This window comes from Festucalex cinctus, chromosome 11 (assembly GCF_051991245.1).
Source record: "Festucalex cinctus isolate MCC-2025b chromosome 11, RoL_Fcin_1.0, whole genome shotgun sequence".
NCBI lineage: Eukaryota > Metazoa > Chordata > Actinopteri > Syngnathiformes > Syngnathidae > Festucalex > Festucalex cinctus.
In genome coordinates, this window is record NC_135421.1 from 17,218,843 (window position 1) to 17,235,322 (window position 16,480).

The 16,480-nt window shown below is 39.7% G+C and overlaps 2 protein-coding genes across 4 annotated transcripts in view; one reads left to right on the top strand and one right to left on the bottom strand.

Annotated features, from left to right (window-relative positions):
* Positions 1–4,958, bottom strand: cnot9 (CCR4-NOT transcription complex subunit 9). Of its 2 annotated transcripts, none has more exons than XM_077537436.1 (8): positions 4,711–4,958; positions 3,799–3,984; positions 3,616–3,731; positions 2,937–3,046; positions 2,754–2,863; positions 2,442–2,540; positions 2,269–2,360; positions 1–1,283 (listed from the first exon to the last, which is right to left on the bottom strand). In XM_077537436.1, the coding sequence occupies exons 2-8, from the start codon at positions 3,838–3,840 to the stop codon at positions 1,115–1,117; spliced, it is 738 nt and encodes a 245-aa protein (XP_077393562.1). In that variant the 5' UTR covers positions 3,841–3,984; positions 4,711–4,958; the 3' UTR covers positions 1–1,114. The 2 variants fall into 2 exon arrangements, with proteins under 2 accessions (XP_077393562.1, XP_077393561.1); XM_077537435.1 differs by having other exon boundaries at positions 4,599–4,958.
* The window catches only part of usp37 (ubiquitin specific peptidase 37), an 18,219-nt gene continuing 6,351 nt past the window's right edge, over positions 4,613–16,480 (top strand). The window contains exons 1-18 of one of the 2 annotated variants that reach the window (XM_077537430.1): positions 4,613–5,178; positions 5,835–6,058; positions 6,406–6,556; positions 7,038–7,129; positions 8,113–8,228; positions 8,363–8,440; positions 8,673–8,761; positions 8,862–8,958; positions 11,471–11,626; positions 11,740–11,871; positions 12,953–13,076; positions 13,167–13,390; positions 13,472–13,589; positions 14,887–14,966; positions 15,098–15,256; positions 15,357–15,410; positions 15,636–15,786; positions 15,868–16,084. In XM_077537430.1, the coding sequence (XP_077393556.1) occupies positions 5,885–6,058; positions 6,406–6,556; positions 7,038–7,129; positions 8,113–8,228; positions 8,363–8,440; positions 8,673–8,761; positions 8,862–8,958; positions 11,471–11,626; positions 11,740–11,871; positions 12,953–13,076; positions 13,167–13,390; positions 13,472–13,589; positions 14,887–14,966; positions 15,098–15,256; positions 15,357–15,410; positions 15,636–15,786; positions 15,868–16,084 (2,212 nt within the window). In that variant the 5' untranslated portion in view covers positions 4,613–5,178; positions 5,835–5,884. Of the gene's footprint in view, positions 5,179–5,834; positions 6,059–6,405; positions 6,557–7,037; positions 7,130–8,112; positions 8,229–8,362; positions 8,441–8,672; positions 8,762–8,861; positions 8,959–11,470; positions 11,627–11,739; positions 11,872–12,952; positions 13,077–13,166; positions 13,391–13,471; positions 13,590–14,886; positions 14,967–15,097; positions 15,257–15,356; positions 15,411–15,635; positions 15,787–15,864; positions 16,085–16,480 lie in introns of both variants that reach the window. The other variant, XM_077537429.1, reaches the window with a different exon arrangement.

Genomic DNA, 16,480 nt, shown 5'->3' on the forward strand with positions numbered 1-16,480 from the left:
GAAGTTTAAAAAAAAGTTTTATTAATCCAAAATGAACTTAAAGTGTGTTACATACTGAAAATGGGGGGGTGGGGGAATGGCCAAAAACATTTTGCAAGGGCTGGCAGTCACTGATGTGCTAGGATTTACCCAAATGTCGACATTTTCTATTTACACTAGTACCTGAAGGTACAGCATTTACAGTTTTCAGCATCATTTTAGTACAGTCATCTTTTGATCAATCAACTTTAAATCTTCTTTCAGAGCCCCAAAAGTGAGGCGGCCAAAAATATACACACTAATATCTACGGCGGCCCAACCATGACACTAAATTGTTGCCACATTGTGCACACATTATGCTAATAGGTATAACTTGCACACAAAATACTAATTTGGGTAAGCATTTCGATGGCACTTTTTAACAGTTGAGAAACAGAAGTGGACTAAAAACTACACAATGGCTAGTGACAGTATGATATGTTGTTTTTAGACTGGGGATGAGCTACAATAATAATAATCTGACATACTTGGCATTACAAATAGCCATTACTATCAAAAGTCATTTAAATTATAAATATATATGTATATAAAAAATGAAACTAACTTAAGGACATCTATTTTTGCAGCGAAGATGCACTCAATTTGCTAAACCTGACATCCAAGTTGGCCATATTGTGCGCACTATACTGTACCTATTTTGTGACCACAAATTAGTATTTTCTGCACACATAATACCAATTTCCTAGCTACAAATGTGTATTTTGTATCCATGTTCCACCTATTTCACAGCAATAATTGAGCATTTCTCTGCACATTAAATCTAGATTGTGGCCAGTTGTCCCCAATTGTATGTGGTCGACACCCACATATTCGCAGTACAGCAACCGCAGATTCACATACTCTCACTTATTTTATTAAAAAAAAAAAATATTTTTCATATTTTTTCCGGGATTATTTCCCCACCGTTGTTTGTACATTTCACCTTGAAAAATGGCAATAGTGGGGATGACGAGCCCGCAAATGTGAGCTCACAAAATCAAATGGAAATCAACTGTAATGGAGCTCTTCACTCGGCAGACAGACAAGTCTTATTAGCACCACATTTGGCCAAAGCGCGAGCAAACGCTTGCGGGCATCACTGCGGGGCCAACGGGATGCCGCGGGCGTCGGTCACCTGGCCCTCCTGGAGGTTCTTCACCAACTGGGCCAGCCAACGCTTGGTGGTGGTGTCGTCCTTCAGCACCTGCGCGAAGGTGCTGTCCTTCAGCTGGTCGGGCAGACACTGACGAAGCGCTTCTCGTGCTCTGAACATACAAAAAATGATGACATCGTACTATTGACGTGATGGCTCCTCCTACTGGCTGGTAACAGTCATCTCATCTTCAATGATAAGCTCAGAAAAATGACCCATTAAGGTGGACACAATTTGAGTTCAATCTGATTGATTGTATTTTCGCTAGACCAAAATGACTATTTTGTTCATTTAAAAGATAAATGGTTTGAACTACATTTGATGAAAAAGAAAAAAACAAAAATACAGAAAATCCTTAGACTAGCTTTTTAAATGGGTCAATTCGACCCAAAGAGGGTTAACGTTACTTCAATGTTCATTGCCCAAATTTCTAACCCTCCAGTTGTGTTCGTTTAGCAACAGTGCTCATGGGTCAATGTGACCCACTCTGATGATCAAAATATAGTTTCACTGCAAATTCAGATGTTGTTAAATTTAAACAAAACAACACACACAAAAAAAAAAACAGAATGAGTCGCAGTGATCCCGAGTGTTTTGAAATACGTTTTTTTTTCTAAAGTTTCAATCTGACCTGCAGCAAAACAGGGTCATTTTGACCTGCAACATAACAGGAGGGTTGTTCATTTTGAAATAATAGCTAAACCTGCACTTATGTTGCCAGGTCAAACTCACCCATTTGCAACTCTCAAACGAAAAAGGATTTAACTTATTCTGGTGGGTTTATGTTTTTCCGATTATTAAATAAAATGTGCATAATGTGCAGTATATCTATAAATAGAATAAAAATTAAGATTTTGTGTTATTTTCTATATATATTTTCTTTTAGTGAAAAATAAGGCAAGCGGATTATTTAATCTTCATTTCTAATTTTTTTTCCCCAAATTTTTTTACAGACTGGTCCAATCAACATCCTAACCTTTACCCTTTTTATTCTAAAAAAATTAATCTTGACTTCAACTCAGTAATGCTGTCTCCAAACTAGGATAGCTTTTCCTATGAGTAACGTGAAAAGCGAGCGGCGCGTCTCCGCTACGTACCTGAGATTATCCGAGAGGCGGAGGTAGCATCGAACCACGTGCTTCAGCAGACGCGCCGAAGGCTCTTTGGACAACTGCAACACCATCTTCCCCTGCGGACATAAAGGGGGCAACATTGTGAGAGGGCGGCCATTTCGTAGCTTCGTTCAGACGGTTTACGGCGTGCCACTCACGAGGATCATGGCCACGTGGGAGAAGCGCTCGTACGTCTGGCAGATGTAGGCCAGCCCTGTGTCGTCCAAGAGGATCTTCTGCAGGATGAAAGTAGCAACCTATTGGACAGAACAGCGAAATGAAAGACCAGATATGACCTGAAGCCCAAAAGGCATGTACGGAGACATTATGCATTTCTTCTTCTTTTTTTTTTTCTTTTAAGAACAGTTCATAGTTCAAATTACACCGTTTAAAAGTAAACGTACATTTTCCACCATATATCCACTTATAAAAAATCATCTGTGCATGTAAACATCACAAGAGCTCAATACCGTCTTGGAGAGTTCACTCCCAGATTCCATAATACGGAGACACAGCGGGATGATTTCAGTCGTGAGGAGGAAGTTGATTACTTCCTGCTCGTCTGTTTTGACCAATGCGCCTGTGGTGATAATGAAGAGGCTGCTTAGGATGTACTGTGCGCCACCAAACAAACAAACGTCAAATGCACGTACCTATGACTCCCAGGCTGGTAAGCCGCAAGTACTCGAACGGGCGTGTTTTGCTGACGGTGTGTAGAAACGGATAGAGGAAAAGGGGAATGTGAGCCGCGAGAAAGGCCGACCTAGAGGAGGATTAAATTAGTGAAAGGCATTCAAGTTAATTGTTGTGTAATTTCATTCACAGAATTTGATTGTGTGATTAACACTGCTTAAATATAGGAAAATAATTCAAATAATGATTAAATTAAAATTTATTGTAATATACATCATTTAATTGAACTTGTGCTGAAAGGGGAAGTTAACCCAGAAAAATAAAAATAAAAAAATTTCTATGCATCCCCACCAGTTTAAACACGACATGCTGATTAATATTGAGTTTGTGGAATATGAATTAAGATGCAAAATCCACCCGTTTTCATGCCATTTTGCCAAGTGCAGTCGACTGAAAAATACCATCACATTTGCTCAGGTTATGACCAATCACGGCTCACCTGTTTTCAGAGTTTGGTCATGTGACATTCGCAAGCTGAGCCTCCTATTTCCAGTTTTAGTACCGGTAGTTGTGTTTGGAACTACAGGCATTTTGACTCCGATACACATGCTTGCAAAATATTTTCAGGTATGCTAAGGCCGCCAGCAAAGACAATTAAATGGTTGAAATGATCATGAGCACGGAGATTTCAAGAGTTACCTCGTTTCCGGGTGCGAGGCGACACACTGAAGAAGCGCCAAGGCGTTGCACACTCTGTTGGATTGGTGAGCCGTCAGCGTGGGCGGGTTTATCGAGGGATAGATGTTCACAATTTCCTAAAAACATGACAAGAAACTTTAGTGAATTAACACAATACATGAGTGATGATGACAAGATGGATACCTGCAAAAGGGCGGCGATGGTGCCACAGGAGTGCCAGAGCATGGGTGCCAGGTCGGGGACAGATTCCCGTTTCTTGCTGAGCTCCAGCAAGGCGTTCTCTCGGGTCTCAGGGCTGGACAACTCATTGATCCACTGGTAAATTTTCTCCCGGTCTACCTGAGCCAAGGCTGTGACATTGGTGACAGCCTGTCAAAAGGTGAATGCCAACAATTAGGTTTTGGATTTCGCCGTTTCCAATTTGACTGGCCAAAATAGAACCTCCTGACAACCAGAGGGAAGAAAATGTAGTCAAATCTTATTCTTTAACTTTTCAATCTTTGTAAGGTGAGTGGAATGCTGAGCACACTGTTGTGTCCAGTACAGTATACAATGGAATGCCATTTATATAAAACTGAAGCTCGATGACAGTTTTTCCCAAAGAAAAAAAATAAAACTGACCATAAAAATTAGTTTAATAACATTTTACTGTGAAATTGGTGCATTTTTGTCACTTATGAGTCATAATCTTCTTAATATTTATCACAGACAATTGATACTTATGCCACTTACAAGCTTCTTTAAAAAGATCTCTCTGACAATGGAGGTCCCGTATAAATCAATTGAACTTTGGAATTTTAAACATATACCTATATAATGTAATATATTTGCGTTTGATAACGATTGGCAAAGCCTTTCAGTGACAGATTTTGGTTGAATGTTGGAAATGTGACTGCGTGCGTGGTGGGGATTGTCTGGTTGTGACAAATGGGGAGCATTAATTTAGGACAACGGTTGTATAATTCCACAGAACGCATACTTACGGCTCCCGTAGCCAGCATTCTCACAATCTTAGTGGGAATGCAGTAGTAAAAAAATAAATAAAATAAAAATAAATACAATGACGAGTGCTGTTCAAGTTGAGTAAACTGTTACCGCTAACGTTAGCCGCAGCTAGCCGCTAGCAACTCATGTCTTCACACTGGAACGGAGTGTCGAAAACTATAAACAGCTAAACGTGGCACAACCAAAAGAATAGATACGAAGTCCTGGTTTGCGCGCACCGCAAGCCCCAACAAGACTAGATTTTTGCGTTATCGTCGCAAAAGGAAAAACGCGGAATCCACTTTCAAGTTCTGCAACTTGACGCTAGTAGCAGCAGCAAGTGAAATATCGCGAGATGAGGCGTGTCTGCGTGAAGTGAACGTCCTCCCAATGCGTCACTTCCGGGTAAATTTTCACGTTCCCGCCATCATCGCACTGCGCTGCTGCGAGTTCTCACTTCTGTGTCAACAAGATTCCATAGAAGGAGCCGGCGGTTGATGCCGGCAAAACAAACTTTGGCCTCCCAACGACGACGTTTTGATACCGAACGTTCCACGGCGAGCGTAGACCAAAAAGTTGGTAAGAACATTTCAAGCTATGCAGTGTAAAATCATGTTCGTGTTTTTTCCACCTCCCCGAAATGGCAAGCAGGCAATTTAGCCTGCTAGCCATGTTAGCTTTACTAGCCGACCCGCTCATGTAATGTCGGCCTTCCTCCATCCATCCATCCATTCGTTGCTTGTTGCCGAGAGGACGGTATTTCGCCCCGAATGGACAAATTTGCCAAGTTCTCATTAATTGAAATTCGTTCTGGTGATACGTGTCCAACTTCTATTGGTAAAATTTTCTTAAGCGAGAGTTTGTAGTGGTTAGGTCGTTTTTTTCGCTCAGCTTACGTGCGGCGGTCAGAGTGGAGCGTGTAGCCAGCCGTCGTGCTAGTTTATAAAAACCCACACGTTACGAGACTGATTAAGAGTAGCTTAATTGTTAATTTGACATTCACTTTGACTGCCGTGCTTGTTGGGGAGTAAGCGGTTAAGAAAATGGATGGATGTTTTCATTTTTCAAGAAGTATGTCACATGCTCGAATGTGTGAAATGTGTTAGCGGCTATGCTACCTAGTTTGTGGCTTGAACTCCGTCTTCCATTCATTTCTATAGGGGGGGGGGGGGGGACACACTTCATTTTGCACGAGTTGAGCAATCTGGTTTTGATGCCCCCCTCCCCCCACATAGGTTTCGATTGATCCTCAACCTTCAAAGTGCACCGACGGGATCGTTAAGCCATGGCCACCCTCGTGACCAAAGTTTCCAGTGGCGGCGTTGTGAAGATGCGCTACACCAGCATGGAAGTCGGCGTCTCGCGATGGAAGGAAGGAACTTTTGAGATACTGGAAAAGGACAACAAAGTCAACCTATGCCTGAGATTCAGCTCCGGCGGGGCAGGCAAAACCTTCCAGGTAATATTGAAACAACTTTAATATTTCTGAGGACTTTCTCACTGTACACCTGAGATGGGTTAAGTTTTAGTTTATGAGCAATTATTGTTTATCAAGCCTTCCTATTGGCGTAGCACTAAGTTGACTTCATTAGGGTTGTAGTTGAGCAGGACACCATGCCAAAATAGTGAAACAGTTTGTGTAATCAATCTTTATTATAGTCCAGAATGTGTATGCACAGTTTAAGCCATGTCACAAACAAGGAATCTGTAAATACAATAAAATAAATAGCTTATTACCTTACAGAAATCAATCGCAATTAATGAAAATGTGAAACGGAAATGGAAACTTTGTTTTCTCGCCCGCAGCTGAATCAGAACGTGAAAAAAGTCACATGCAACATGAACCGAATCATGCTGTTTTTGAAAGACAAAAGCACGATCACACTGGACCAGATGTCTTCCACTTTGGCCCGGAAGACTAATGACTGCCTGGAGAAGCTGATGCAAGGAAAGACAAGTAATTGTCCCCTTTTTCACATATGTATATATTAGGGGGTGTAACGATAAGGGCAATATCAGGATATTAAAACTGCCACAATATTGTCGTCATGTTCACGAAGGGAACACATCTGTTAAAAAAAGTCAGGTTGATTTCCATTTGTGCAGTTCTAGCACCCTCTAGTGGCCAGTTTTTTAGTATAATTTAATTTTCATTAGGGATGTTTTGGGCCTTCTACTTTTAAAATCTACGCTAATTGTCAGATGGGAACGTAATATGCCTGTGAACCGAGTCAATGTGTGGAGGAACTCAATGTGTGCGTGCATTAATAAGTAAGCGCCTCAATATTATTGGAGATTGCAGGTGGTTTATATGCATTGCTGTTATGTACAAAAGCACAATATTGTGATTGGAATGAAAGCATATGACAAAGAATTCAGCGGTGTCTTGTTAAATCTGCAACATGTACTTTTGCCAAGATTCTTCTTTCCACTCTAAGGTGTTTTAAAATCATCCCATGGAAGTGTAAACTTCAGTCTGCCGACACGCCGGTCAGTGAAGAATGAAATCAGTCCCTCTGGGGAAAGACAGGTGAGCAATAGCATTAAAATATAAGCATTCAATTTTGGTAGTAATTACAATCTGTTGAACTCCCAGTGTTCCCTACAGGACTTTTTACTATGGTGAATATTTTTTAGCACAGGGGTCAGCAACCTTTTGAAACTAAGATCCACTTTTGATGGCTTCTCATGCAGTTCTTGTGGCTACCTGGTGCCCACAGGCACCATTTTGGTCACCCCCTTTGTTTGTTTTTTATAAATTAACTCAACTAGCGAATATACTTTTGGAGTACAGTGTTCCCTCGTTTATGCGGGTTCATCTTTTGGTTTGTTTATTTTTATTTGTTTATTTTTTGGTATTTGTGCGACCGTATCTTTCGAGCCCTACGTCTGACTGAAGACATACTGCGTCTATGGATTCGTCTTGCCTAGATCTTTCCAACGATGTCTGTCCCCTCGCTCCATGACATTTAATTCCGTAGATAGAAATTATATACTGTGCTTTATAATAAGTAAATAAAAAAACATACTTTTAATGTAAATGGAAAACAAAAAATGATGAATGAAAAATTCATAATAAACTAAAAATCATGCCAAAATGAAAAAAACATAATACATGAAAAAAAAGTGTTGTATAGTAAGTATATTAAAAAAAAGAAGATATTTTAATGGAAAAAAAATAATGTAAATGAAAAAAGAACATATATGATGAATAAAAAAGTATTCATAATAAGGTAAAAAATCATACCAAAACGAATAAACATATAATAAATAAAAAAATGTATATAATTAATGGGAATTGTATTTATTTTAATTACTGTGGATTTCCATTATAGTGGGCGGGCGATAAATGAGGAAACACTGTACACGATCTGTTTGTTGCGCATGTTGATTACACTTAACACTGTTAAAAAAAACAACTATACTTTTATTGACATTTTGAACGGGTTCAGTGTGACCCACAATGTAAAGGAAGGGTTCAAGCTGAAGATCCAGACTTTGAACCTCTTGCAGACAACAACAAGGCGTCAGAGTGCCGAGGGACGGGAGGACTCCACGCCACGTAAACCTCTGGGCAGCCCGAGCAGAGCGGCATCTACGCCTACTCGAACCGGACTTTCTGAGAACCGGTATGATGGACGTTTGCTTAGCTTTGGATGTTGCCTCTTGGTTTGGAATTAACTGTTTTCTTTGTGTCGAAAATAAGAACCCAAAAATCAATTTGAATCATTTTAGAACCTTCTTTTCGGCACTGTTTTTCCAGGAGTGAAAAGAGAAAGCGACTCCTCACCTCTGAAAATGACTTGACTGAAGACTACCCCAAGGAAAATGATTCCTCCAGGTAAAAATCATCCACATTAAATTGAGTCTTAATTATACATTGCAAAAGAAGCAAATACAATTTTAGCACTGCCACTTTTATGCTATAAAATAGCCCGTCTGTGGCATTTCCCATTGTGTTAGAATACAGCTAGCAGTCTTACAAATGTAACAGGCGAGTGAATGCAATCTGTGTGCAACATTTGAAACTGACATACAATGAAACAAAGTGTTTTTACTTATTTTCTTCCAAGCAACAACAAAGCCACTTCAGACCCATCTAGGAAGTTTTTACTGAGTTGCAAAGAAAAACTGAAGCAGGCGGAGGACAATCGCAGTTTAGGTAAAACCATCTTGATATAATCTAGTCGGTGTCATGTGATGTATGTCTATACTGTTGTACAAAATCTTTCAGCAGCATTTTTTTTCCCCCTTCCTCTCAGCTCCTCTTGGTTCAACTACTCCCCTCCAACCAACTTCATTCTACGGCAGTCGAGTTGTGACCAAGGATTACAGCCAGAGCCACTCCTTTTCAGAAAGGTCAGCTCTGCGTATGTTGTGATGAGATAAAGTGTCCATATTAACTCATTTGCTTCCAGAAACATATAAATAAGTTCTATTTTAAATGTGTTGTTACAGACGTATTTATACTTTTTTTGGTTTGTTTGTTTTTATTCTTGGACATACAGAAGGCTTTGATGCAGCCTCTCAACTGCAGATAGTGGGGGGGGGAGGTAATTACAAAAAATGGCCAGCAGGTGGCAGCAGAATATAAGAGATCAAACAGGGCCATTTTTCAAATAAGCTCTACAATTCTTTTAAATTTGTGAATAATGAATGGTTGAAGAAATGGTAGTTATTACACAAACGGCCAGTATGTGGCAGCAGAGCAAAGGAGATCAACTAGGGCCATTTGGAAAAAAAAAGCTCAATTACTCAGTTCTTTTATGTGGATTTGTGAATAATAATGAAACTTAGCTATATCCTAATGCTAATTGCTGCAAAACGGAAACAGATATAAATGTACTTTTTTTTTTTTTTTTTTTCTTCCCTGATGAAAGAAGAGACTCCAATCTTTCTTTTGGTAGGATCCATGTTTTTATAGCAATAGAACACAATATTCCCTCGCGAATTCTTGCTTTCGGGCCATTTTGAACCTATTTGCCACCGTTTACACACATAAACAGACTTTCCATTGGATAGTAAGCACTAAGCACAGTTGAAAACTTGTGCATTTTTTTTTTTTTTACTGATGTGTGTTTTTGCCACATACTGAGTACAGACATAATTCCATGTTTTTTTTTCTTCTTTGTAATAGTGGATAAGAAATGTAGAGTTCTTTCACCCTCTTGCAAAAAGCACTTGCCTTGTCTGATCAGTGGCACGGGTTGAGTTGTTGCACAAGAGGATAGCGACGTCATCACTGTGGGTGAGATGGCAGTTGATAACCTGTTTCTGCTGTCTCAATCAGTGATGAGACAAAGTTCTGCCAAGGATTAAAAAAAAATCCTTCGTCTGTCACAGTTGAACTCAAGTTTCGTGTATATTCCAATTTCCGCCACTTTTTCAACATGATTTCTTTTCCGTCCACCCATATAACAGTGTTTGCTTGACAAGTTTAACACATTCATTGTCAGACCAGCAAAAAAATGCATAATTTGACGTCTTTTTCCGTCAATGGCAGTGAATGAGTTAATTCCATGTTTAGCAATAGAACACAATATTTACAATACTTGCAAAATCGGTCAAAATCCAGTAAAACAGCCGGGAGCGAAGGGGGTTGGCTCCAGTCAAAATGGCTGTCAGTCAATGATTTATTTGATATTGCACGTTCAGTTCAGCAAATTACATTGAATGGGTTTAATGCAGAAAACTTCAGTCTTTTTCCAGAAATTTGATTTTGATTGATCAAAAATTCAAAGGGAAATAGATGTTTTAAAACTTAATTTCACATAGCTTCACAAATGATCAGAAAAAGAATTTGTGAAATTGTAATTGTCGTTTAGTAAGTAAACAAGAGGCAGGACAAGCCCTTTGAGAATAATGAGAGATAAGGTGACAGTTCAAATATTACCCAAAGTGCCTACCTATTTCTACTTGGGTGAGGTCATACTGTATATAAATATACACAACAGGCAGTTGTCATCCATACCATGCAACTGACAGATGATAACAAGTAGGGATATAACGATAACGGCAATATTTTGACGTCGGTGAAATTAAAACTGCCATAATATTGTTGTCGTCATGTCACGATATTAAAGGTAGCACATCTATGAAGAAAGTCAGGTTAATTTCTATGTGTGCAGTTCTAGCACCCTCTGGTGGCGAGTTTTTAGTGCAGTTAAATGTTCATAAGGGATGTTTTGGCCCTGCTGTGTTTGAAATCCACGCTACTAGATGAAGGGCAACGTAATAAGCTTGTGAACCAAGTCAATATGTGGAGGAACTCAGTGTGCGTGCGTTAGCGAGAAAGTGCCTCAATATTAAATATTAGAGATTGTTAGGTGGTTTACATGTATTGCTTTTATGTACAAAAGCACAATATTGTGCTTTTTTTTTAATGTATGAGCTCATATTTTTATGACAATATTGAGACTTTTTTTTTTTTTTTTTTTTTTAATATCGCCACCCTCCCCACACTATCGTGATACGTATCTTGAGCTTCATATCATGATATCATATCGTGATGTTTGGATATCATTACATCCCTAATAACAAGCCACAGAGAACTTGCTTTGTCTCACAGCAAAGTGATAATACATTATCAGAGAGTGAGGAACACGGTCACCTTTCTTGCTGTCACACTAAAACAAAACTTTTGAGGTTATAATTAACATATCGTCGATTTAATATGTGCAAAGGCATGCTTTATTACAGGAGTGTACTGTAATTCTTGATCCGTGGGGTATTTTTTTTTATTTATTTTTTGACAAAAGTGTCTCACATACAGCTGGTGACTGTTAAATGGTGAAAAAAAACATCAAATCAAGCATCATTTGTGCTGTAAAACTTGAATACAGTAACAGCGGTGACATTTCCCAAATCTCAGGCCATCGAGTACTTCGGTGACACCCGCAGCGAAGCGCAGCCTCCTGCTCCCTAATCACTCAACTCCATTCAAGAAAGTGCGACCCTCCGTGGATTACGGCGGTTGGAACAAGCAGAGGCCCTCCGCTCCGGCCCAGTTGCAGCCTCCCTTGCAAGGGTAACCGTTTAGTTTCTTGTCAATGAGAGGCCACCCTTGCTGGTGAGTTTTTTTTTTTTAGGTTTTTTTTTTTTCCCTGACAAAGCGCTGTCCGATCTGTAATTGGTTGACAGGTTTTCAAATTTGGGCAACACTTGCTACATGAACGCTATTCTGCAGTCGCTCTTCAGCCTCCCGTCCTTCTCCAATGACATGCTGAGGCAGAGCATCCCTTGGAGGAAGGTGCCCGTCAATGCCTTGCTCAGGTAGTCAAACAACACGCTTTGTCATCTGTAGGCTTATTTTCATGTTGTCTTACAAGCCTACGGGATTGAATTCTATGACTGATAATTCCATACTTGATAAGTGGGCAGGACCTCCAATATGGAGGAGTAGGAGGGCCACACTGAAAAGAAAAAAAAAAAAATCTGTCCAAATCCAGTACAACAGCCGGGGATTGAAGGGGATTGCTGTGAAAATGGCTGCGAGGTCGCAGATCATGCAAACTCTCAGACCCACCACTGCCCACAATGCATTGTACAACTACTTATTTTCTATGAAAATATATATATTTTAACGTATAAAATAGATATTTCTGTGCCGTTTTTAGCTTCTTGTGTCACTGTTGGGTCCATATTTAATATAATAGATGTGAAACGTTTAAATATAAATAATATAGTGAAAGGATATCAAGTACAAGCTCACTGTAAATTTTATATATATTTTTTTTAACATTTGATTTATTTTTTCTCTTGAGTTTAAACCGGAGTAGGGTCAATTTGACCCACATTTGTTGCTTTCAGGACATTTTGAACTTATTTGCCACTATGGTTACACGCATAAACAGATTTTCCCTCGGAAAATATGCAGTTGAAAACTCGTGCATGTTTTGTTTGTCGTTTTTTCTTTTTGCCACATACTGTAACAGAATACAGACATATTTTCACATTTATTTTTTGTGTGTGTATATATATATATATATATATATATATATATATATATATATATATATATATATATATAGTGTCTAAGAAAAGTACAGTTCTTTCAACCTCTTGCAAAAAGCACTTGCCTTGTCTGATGAGTGGCACAGGTGAGTTGTCGCGCAAGAGGATATCGACTTCACCACTGTGGGTGAGATGGCAGTTCAAAACCCGTTTCTGCTGTCTCAATCAGTGATGAGACAATGATTGCTTGACAACTTTCATTTCAATTTGTGTGCCATTAATAAATTCCAGCCCCTCCAAAACACAGTTTTAAAAAAAAAAAAAAAAAGAATTTAATCAGCTACTGCCTCCGCAAAATTTAATTTGGAATATGTTTGTGTGCCCGTATTGGTACATCCAGGCGTTTTGCTCATCTTCTGACCAAGAAGGACGTGGGCTGCCCGGAAACACAAAAGGACCTGTTGAGGAAAGTGAAAAGTGCAATTTCGTCTACCGCCGAGCGGTTCTCTGGGAATATGCAGAATGTAAGATGCGGACACTGTAAAAGAAATGATTTATTGCAGGTCGGTTTTGTTTGAACAAAGCAGAGTCGTGTCATGTGACTTCACCACCAGGACGCTCACGAGTTCCTCAGCCAGTGTCTGGACCAGCTGAAAGACGACGTGGAGAAAATGAACAAAAGCTGGACCGGTGACACATCTGCGTCCGCGGCGGCGACGGAGCACTCGCCGGTGGCTAGGACGGACCCTGGCGAAGAAGCCGACACCTCTCGCATCTACACCTGCCCTGTGGCTGTGAACATGGAGTTCGAAGTGCAGCACACCATCACCTGCAAATTGTAAGGCCTCGTCCTGTGATCATATGGATGAGGCTGCTGAAAAATTGAGGAGACTCGTGGTAATAAGTCCATTTTTTGCAGGTGCGGCGAAGTGGTGACCAAGCGCGAGCAGTTCAACGACCTGTCCATCGACCTACCTCGCAGAAAGAAGACCCTCCCGCTTCGATCGATACAAGATTCCCTCGATCTGTTTTTCAGGGTGATTCAACTTTGACACATTCCTAGCTGAAACCATTTCTAGTGGACACCTGCTATTTGTGGGGTATAGGGAGCTGACTGCGAATGATTGGTGGCCATTATAACTGCATTCCAAAAGTTTTTTTTTTTTTGTTTGTTTTTTTTTATAACTAATTTTCTTCTAAAAACTAAATATGTTCTATTTAAATGTTTTAAGTATCCCAAAGACGTATTTAGACTTTATGCTTACTATTTAATGCTAGACCATAGAGAAGGCTTTGATGCAGCCTCTTAACTGCAGAGAAAGGGGGGGGGGGGGGGGGGGGTTGTAGTAATTACAAAAACGGCCAGCAGAGTATAAGAGATCAACCAGGGCCATTTTGCAAAAAAGCTCTATTAGTCACAATTCTTTTAAATAGATTTGTGAATAATGAACGGTTGAAGAAATGGTAGTTATTACACAAACGGCTAGCAGGTGGCAGCAGAGTATAAGAGATCAATCAGCTTAATTACAACTCTAAATAGATTTTTGAATAATGATGAAACTTAGCTATATTCTAATGCTAATTGCTGCAAAACGGAAGCACATAGAAATATACATTTTTCTCCCGATGAAAGAAGAGACTTTAATCTTTCTTTTGGTAGGTTCCATGCTTTGATAGCAATAGAACACAATATTCTGTGGGCCTTGCAAAATCTTGCTTTTGAGCCATTTTTTAACCTATTTGCCAGGGTTTACACTTTACACACATAAACAGATTTTCCCTCGGTTAATAAGCACCGTTGAAAACTTGTGCATGTTTTGTTTAGAGTTGTTTTTTTCCCCACATACTAACAGAATACAGACAAAATGTCATGTTGTTGTTGTTTTTAGTGGATAAGAAACGTACAGTTCTTTCACCCTCTTGCAAAAGCACTTGCCTTGTCTGATCAGTGGCACAGGTGAGTCGTTGCGCAAGAGGATAGCGACTTCATCACTGTGGGTGAGATGGCAGTTCAAAACCCGTTTCAGCTGTCTCAATCAGTGATGAGACAAAGTTAAATTTTCTTGTTATAACAATCCTGTAGAATGAGCACCATTTTTATTATTTTTAAATCTGGAAACATGCTGGTGCGAGCAGTCAGTAATAAATGCTATTCATTAGCCTTTTTGTGGCATTTCCTTTTGTATGTCAGCTAGTGGACTTGAAGGCAAAGTAGTGATGTGGTTTTCAATACAAAACATGTGTACAAAAACCTCCCCACAAAGATTAAAACTCCTCTTAAATCCTACGTAATCATTTGAAACAAACGTGTAAAAGAATGTCTTCCTTTTGCAGTTGGAGGAAATTGAATATTCGTGCGAGAAATGCAATGGAAAAGCAGCTACGGTTACACACAAATTCAGCAAATTACCCAGGTAACCGCTCACAAAACAATTGGAATTTTATTACAATTAGTATAAAAAATACAGTGTCAACAGAGAAGTCAAATGTTTTGTTTTTCTTTCTTTCTCTAATAGATTTTTTTTAATTTTTTTTCCCCCTGCAGAGTGCTCATCCTCCACCTGAAAAGGTACAGTTTCAATGCCCATTTGTCTCTGAACAGCAAGCTGGGCCAACAGGTGGTGATACCCCGCTACCTAACACTACTATCGCATTGCACTGACTCCACACGGCCCCCCATCGCTCTCAGCTTGAGTTCCCAAGCGTAAGACCACCACATACTTTTTTTTTTTTTTTTTTTTTTTCGTTTTTCTACCTCCCCATTTAAATGAAAAATAATGTTTTCTCCCTTTTTGTTTTTGAAGGTCCAGAGCACTGAAAACCTCACAGTCACTCAATGCGTCCACAACACCTCTCCGGTAAATTATGATCATGTTTTCTCTCTCGCTCTCTCTCGGTCTCGCTCTGTCTCTCTCGGTCTCGCTCTCTCGCTTTGTCTCTTTCTTTCCCTCTCCACTCGCGCTCGCTCGCTCTATTTCTCTCTCTCTATATATATATATATATATTTCTCTCTCTCTCTCTCTATTTCTCTCTCTCTCGTTCTATATAAATATAAATAAGAACCTGATGACTGTGCGTTATAGGAAGGCCGGAGGGAAATCAGTCAATTCCAACAACACATCTGCGCTAGTGGACTCGGATAGCGAAGAGGAGCTAATAAGGTTGAGTGGCGGTAGCAGACAACGAACCAGCACCTCTCTTTCGGAAGATGGTGAACGACCAGAAGATGCGAAGGTTTCCTGGAAAAACTCATTTTGTGTTTTTCTTTTGTTTTTTTTCCCCCTCCTTTAACGCGTTTTTTGTTGTTTTTAGCAGGGAGTGCCTATGGATCCGTCAGACTTTGGCGGTATAAATGATGATGAAATGTTAGAGGCCGTGCTGGAGATCAGTCGGCAGGAGGCTGGTCTCACCTCTCCGTCGGCCCTGGATGACGAGCCGTCGAGCAGTCCGGACACGGGCTTCGGAGACACGGATGCCCATGACCTGGCTTACCACACGGAGCTAATTGACACAGACAGTAAACAGCCTGCAGGTATGTGTGTGTAAAAGACTACTTCTTTTTATTATTAAAATATGAGATCGCAGATCATACAAACTCTCAGACCCACAATACATAATGCAACTACGTACTTATTTTCTGTGAAAATATTTTTTTGTGTGGGTATTGGAAAAGAATGTATTAAATAGATATTTCTGCGCCGTTTTAGCTTCTTGTGTCAATGTTGGGTCCATATTTAATATAGTAGAAGTGCAAACATGTTTAAATATATTTAATATAGTAAAAGATTTCACGTGCAGTAAGTTTTATTTTTTTACACATTTGTTTATTTTTATACTGGCGTAGGTTCGATTTGACTCGCAACATTTGTTGCTTAAAAGGACCCTTGACTCATTGAACAATTTTCAGCAGTGAAAAGTGAATATTTCG